The sequence below is a fragment of the Podarcis raffonei genome, chromosome 9 (genome assembly GCF_027172205.1).
Source record: "Podarcis raffonei isolate rPodRaf1 chromosome 9, rPodRaf1.pri, whole genome shotgun sequence".
Classification (NCBI taxonomy): domain Eukaryota; kingdom Metazoa; phylum Chordata; class Lepidosauria; order Squamata; family Lacertidae; genus Podarcis; species Podarcis raffonei.
In genome coordinates, this window is record NC_070610.1 from 39,653,926 (window position 1) to 39,659,925 (window position 6,000).

At 46.5% G+C, this 6,000-nt stretch overlaps 1 protein-coding gene across 3 annotated transcripts in view; it reads right to left on the bottom strand.

The window, feature by feature from the left end:
- GLRB (glycine receptor beta) overlaps positions 1 to 4,394 on the bottom strand; it is a 28,651-nt gene extending 24,257 nt beyond the window's left edge. The window contains exons 1-2 of one of the 3 annotated variants that reach the window (XM_053403005.1): positions 4,134 to 4,394; positions 1,198 to 1,353 (exon numbers count right to left, since the gene is read on the bottom strand). In XM_053403005.1, the coding sequence (XP_053258980.1) occupies positions 1,198 to 1,319 (122 nt within the window). In that variant the 5' untranslated portion in view covers positions 1,320 to 1,353; positions 4,134 to 4,394. Of the gene's footprint in view, positions 1 to 1,197; positions 1,354 to 4,133 lie in introns of those variants that run through there. The other 2 variants (XM_053403006.1, XM_053403007.1) reach the window with 2 other exon arrangements.
- Between the last annotated feature and the right edge of the window lie 1,606 nt (positions 4,395 to 6,000).

Here is a 6,000-nt window from a genome sequence, read left to right on the forward strand (position 1 = left end):
TCATTTTGGGCAAGCCATACCCATCTGCCCAGGTAAGGGTGTGGTCAATAAAAATGGGTTTTGTGGGCATTGGGTTAAGCACTTTGCACAACACTTCTCCAAAGCCAGATAATCAGATGGTTGTCAGGCATTTGGGAAGCACACAGGGCTAACACGCTCTTTGAACCATGGGGCAGATAAAGTTCTGGCTCACTTCCCCATCTCTGTTGCATACCAATGGCTTACCAAGTTCTTATATATACTCGATAGTAGACAGCCACTTAATAAACAGTTGCCTCCTCCCTTTGTGCTAACAACCGAACAAGCCAAGATTCAGTACCTAACCATTGTTTCCTGTTACGTGTGAACCCAGAAGCAATAGTTAAATGGCTTCAAAACTACCCAGGATACTAAGCCATATATTGTCTTGCTTTGAAGTCACTAACCATAGTTTTGAGGTTTGGGGACAAGCTTGTTCAACTGCTCACACAATGGGCAGAGGAAAGCATCATGTGCCGAAGTTTCTTCCATGCAACCTGACCCTTTGCTTCCCACACTTCCAATAATCTGATAATAAATAAATAAAATGAATACATTATTGTGCATTATAGTGTGAGTGGGCATCCACTCAACAGGGCTTCTTCATCCTCTCCTCCACCTGCAATCCCCTTCCACACACACTTCTGAAAGCTGCTATGGAGGATTAGGGGATCACAGATTGTGGGGGTGCACAGGGAGATGGATTAGGGGGAGGAGAAAAACTAGAGGTCCTGTGGCACAAGTGGATTTCCTTTGCACAAGTGGGTGGACATCACTGGATGTCACCCATAGTGCATTAATATTGTTTATTTGAACTCTATCACTTCACATTCAGTGATCGTGAAGCTGAGGCTCCAATACTTTGGCCACCTCATAAGAAGAGAAGACTCCCTGGAAAAGACCCTGATGTTGGGAAAGATGGAGGGCACAAGGAGAAGGGGATGACAGAGGATGAGATGGTTGGATAGTGTTCTCGAAGCTACCAGCATGAGTTTGACCAAACTGCGGGAGGCAGTGGAAGACAGATGTGCCTGGCGTGCTCTGGTCCATGGGATCACGAAGAGTCGGACACGACTAAACAACAACAACAACAACATCACTTCACAAGAAAACTATAAACGTGCACTTTATCGCACTTTCATTATACACAATTTAAAAAAATATATGTAAGGGACATACGAAGGGCAGAGATACTGCTTCTTTTTCCCTTTTCCTTTCTTTGAAGATTTCTCTTTGGAGTAGACTTCTTCAATGCATAAGAAGAAGAAAACAAACCCAAGAATCGCCAGGGAAAACTTCATTGTGGGGACTTTTAAGTCCGGAACAAAAGTTGACCTGTGAAAAAAGGGGGGAAAGTCATATATTAATGAAGTTGAATGTGAAAAATAGGAAAAAACTTCCTACCAAGGAAGTAAACAGCTATTAATCATTGTAAACAATAATCATTCCAATGACAAGCTACTGTATAAAGGCTGCAATGCTATTACTGCTTACCTTGGAGTAAGTTCCATTGAACTCAGGGGTTTTGTTTCTGAATACCTAAGTATAGGATTGCACTGATAATTTATGTGGATTTCTCATTAATTAGAAATGCTTGTATGAATAATTTAGATAGATTTACTGGCTACAATCTAGAATAGTGTTGGGCATGCTTAAACCCAGTAAACTCACTCTGTCTTGAATCATGACCATTGTGTTCTAATAGAACATGCATTCATTATGAAAATTATTTGAGGGGGAAAGGTAAGTAAGAGTAGAGAGAAATGACAAAGCTATGTGAATTCTGCATAGTGTGGAGAAAATAGGTAGGGATATCTTTTTCTCCCTTTTGTATATTACTAGAACCAGAAGTCATCCAATGAAACTGAATGTTGAAAGATCTGGGACAGACAAAAGGATGTACTTCTTCACAGAATGCCTATTTAAACTATGGAATTTGTTGCCATAACATGTAGTGATGACAGTCAACTTGGATTCAGACAAATTCATGGAGGATAAAGCTGTCAATGTCAATAAGGCTACTACCTCCAGCATCACAGGCAGTAGCTGGGGATCTTGATGGGTAGAGTGCTATTTCACTCATGTCCTACTTCTGGGGGCCCATAGTCGGCCTCTATGTGAACAAAATGCTGAACTAGATAGGCCTTTGGCCTGACTGAGCAAGATTATTCTTAGGTTCCTAAATGAGCAGCTGCCTAATAGTTGGTAATTTATACCTACAGACCTTGTGTTGATATGTTTGCAGAACAAACTTACGGTACACCTTCCAGAGGAAGCTACCTAAATGGAAATCCACCTAGATAAGCTTCCCAAAAACTAAAACTTACAATATGTATGCTGGCATACACATGTTTATAACATTTCAACAAAAAAACAACAACCTTGCAATTATTGAGCAAAGACAAGACATACAGACCCAGGCCTTGTCCATCCAACCCTTATTTTCACTACCAGTTCCATTAAAATCAGTGGGAAGTTTTAGTAATGAGTGCTAATTAAAACATCCCACTGAACCATGTGTCTTTGCTAACAACGATTCACCTCTGTTATCATTAGTCTTGCATTTACTGCCCCATTCACAAAGTGAAACAAATTGCATGTGCTGCTTGCACCACTGAGAACATTTACTATCACACTTTATTTGCACATCTCCTTTCTTATTGAATATTTCATATCGGCATAAAGAATAACAAACACATTTCCAACAGGGCTAAGTGTTCATGTTCAGTACCAAATACTGCTTGCCTGCTCCTAGCTGCACTGACTGAAGGAGGGAAAAAATCTCTGCATTTTATGATCTCCGCACTATATGGCGGGGGGGGGGCGCGGGGGGGGGGGAATTGTCCAGGCTTCACTCTCTAGAGCAAGTGCCTGAATCTTATAACGGTGGCTGCATTTTTCTACATCTCCATTCATCTTTTTCTAGATGCAGCCACATTTTTTTTTTCTTAAAAGCAGAAAGATATTTATATCCCTTCAGTCACAGCAACAGAAGACATTCTTGTCTTCCTTCCAAGAGCAACAGAAGAAGCATCTCCTTATGCCCAGAGCAACAGCAGCCGGGGCTCCCAGCCAAATTGCAAGACATGGGACTTTCCATTCCCACAGCCAAGCTATGATCACAATGGCGGTTCTTCCCTCCGCAGCACTGGGGGAAGCGGTGGTGGTGGTGGTGCTTCCTCTGTTCCTCCAGTACCACAGTAGCAGGTCTCCCAGCAACCCTTCCCCACCCTCCCTACCAGGGGACTTTTGTGACCTCTTCCTCCACCGTAATCTAAAGGTCAGCAGAAAGCACTGGAGCACTAAGAATTGCAAGCGGCAAAAGTCCAATGAAGAGGGAAAAGGCACACAGCACATTTTTCACCAGAAGATGAGTCTTGAAAGCCAATTTGAAACCAGTCAGTGTTTTTCTTTGTCGTCTTCTAACAGTTGCCTATGCAACCTTGGCAACAGGTGTTTACACAAACCTCCAGCCTTGCAGGACCTTGCTTGCCCTCCCCACTCCCACATTTGAGCGACAAGGCCTCTGTGCATCATGGATCTCTGGCCAAAGCCAAAGCCACTTTCTTGTCTGCTTCACACACAAGATAGCGGTGCCTGGAGACCTCCCTAGATTTTACCCACTGCCACCGCCTCCAATTTCCAGGCAAAAGCAAAATATCCCCTCTTGGACCAACTGGAGTTTCCCGCCTCTACAGTCGAGGGCAGGCTCCCTGGCTGGCTCCTTCCTCAACCAGCACAGCACCAAGGAGGCCCCCAGGTACCTCCCCAACCTCGGGAAGGGCCGGCCATGTAGAATGAACCACTAAGCGCAACAGCAACACCCCGCCAGGAGCTGCAAAGGTGCTGGCCGAGGTACTGAAAGAAGGAAGCAAGGCAGGAGCTGCTGCAGAGGGAGAGGGCGGCTTGGAGATGGCCACCTCTGCAGGGGGACGCAGCCAGGCAGGGCTCGACGCGCACGGAGCGCACAGAGCGCCCGTTGCCTTGGCACGGCCAATCGCCCGGCCTCTCGCCGCGGCCACCCGAAGCCTTGCCATTCCTCCAAGCGGGCGCGGATGGAGAAACCCCTCCGAAGCCCAGCGACGCGGCCCTTTCCCCCAACGTCCAGGACTTACCACAAGCCAGGGAAGAGAGAGAGAAAGAGAAAAAGAGAGAGACGGCCGGGATGCCACCGGCGCCCCGTCCACCCGCTGGATTACAGCCGGAGATGGCTGAGCAGCCTGCAGCGCGCCATCGCCCAGCCGAGGTCCTGCAGCCGGCTCGAAGGGGAAGCGATCGCTCGGCGGCCGCCGCGGCGCTACCAAAATGAACCCTGCATCAGAAAAGCGTCCATCTTGCTACTGAGCATGTGCACACTGCCCGAGGAGAGGCGGTCAGCGAGCATGTGCGGCCCCTTTGCACATGGGCAGTGGGGACGTGAAGCCTTGGAGAAGCTGCTGCCCTTGCTCGGCTCTGCCCTCACTCTCAGTCACCGCCTCGTCGGCTTGCAGTGCGCGGGAAGGCGAGGGCTGTGGCAACGGGAAAGGGCTCTGCAAGCGCGCGTTCGCCCAGCCTTCTCGTCCCCTTTCTCCTGGAGCATCGCGGCTGCGGTGTAGGAATAATGGTAACAGAAGGGTTCGACAGGGAGAATTTAATCTCAATCTAATCGTAGTTATCTGGCGTTGGAACACAGGCACCCTTTGCTGACCTACACGAAGGTGGCAGTCTGCCAGAGGGCATGTTCCAAAAGCAAGCAGAGCCCGACCTGCCTGTCCCTTGGAATGGCGCTCTTCTTTTAATTGACAAGGCTGCTTTTTTGTTTGTTTTTTACTGTAGCAACACGTGGGGACAAAATATGATCCTGCAGTATGGTGGCGTTCCCCCATCCAAACAAGCAATGCCAAGCAGGTAGCTTTACTGGTGTGCAGCAGAGGATTAAATAAAATGGCCACATGATCCTTCCCAATCCTATGATTCTGTGGGAAATCATAATAAAATGTTTCAGGCCAGACTCAGCTTTCCAATGCAAGCAGAACTTGGGAAGAATGAACTGGATCTCACCACGCTTGCCAGTCAAGACTTTAAAAAATAAGAGCTAATGAACATGATATTTTAGGAGAGGTTCGAAATTAGAAAGAAGTAACAAAATGGGATGAGTGATGTTGCTTCCAGATAACTTGTTTATTGAGGATTTTTTGTGATTTGTTTGTGATTAGATGGCATTGACTATTTATTGAGCATTTGTTATATTCATTTGCAGAAAAATTCAACAATGTTGCTTCAAGTAAATGAGATTCCACACTTTCCAATGCATTTTCGTATTGAAAAAGTAACCCTTTTTCCGTTTTCTTCTTGAGAACTGGGTTTGTTATGCCAGAGCTCCAAAGCATCTTTAACTGTGCAACCTGAATTTGCTGGTGTCTGTTTGAATCCCACCTAAACATGGCATAAGAAACAATAGGAGCCTGTTGGATCAGGCCAATTGCCCATCTAGTCCAGCATCCTGTTCTCACAGCAACCAGCCAGATGCCTGTGGGAAAACATCAAGCAAGATCCGAGCAGAAGAGCATTCTCCCCACTTGTGAGTTCCAGGAGCATGTTGTCGGAAGCATTGCAGTCTCTAACCATGGAGGCAGGGCATAGTCATCACAGGCAATATCTGTTGATAACTTTATCATCCATGAATTTGGCTAATCCAAGACTATGGCCATCACTGTCAGCATCGCCCTTGAGCCAGTGCCACTAACTGGACTCATCCACTTCAACCCCGACTGGGCTAGGCGAGCTGGGTAGCACTTCCAGAGACCACCTTCTGCACAGGAACAGGTCAAAGTGCTGTGGACTCACAGCTTAGAGTTGTGAGCACCGGATTCACTTCCACAAGAAGACAGTCGTCACACAGCAGAGTATAGCAGAGTCTAGCAGAGCATATAAACGACTCGGAGAGCAGCTCTGTAGAATATCTTCTTTATTCTATCTACAACTATTATACAACTATATACA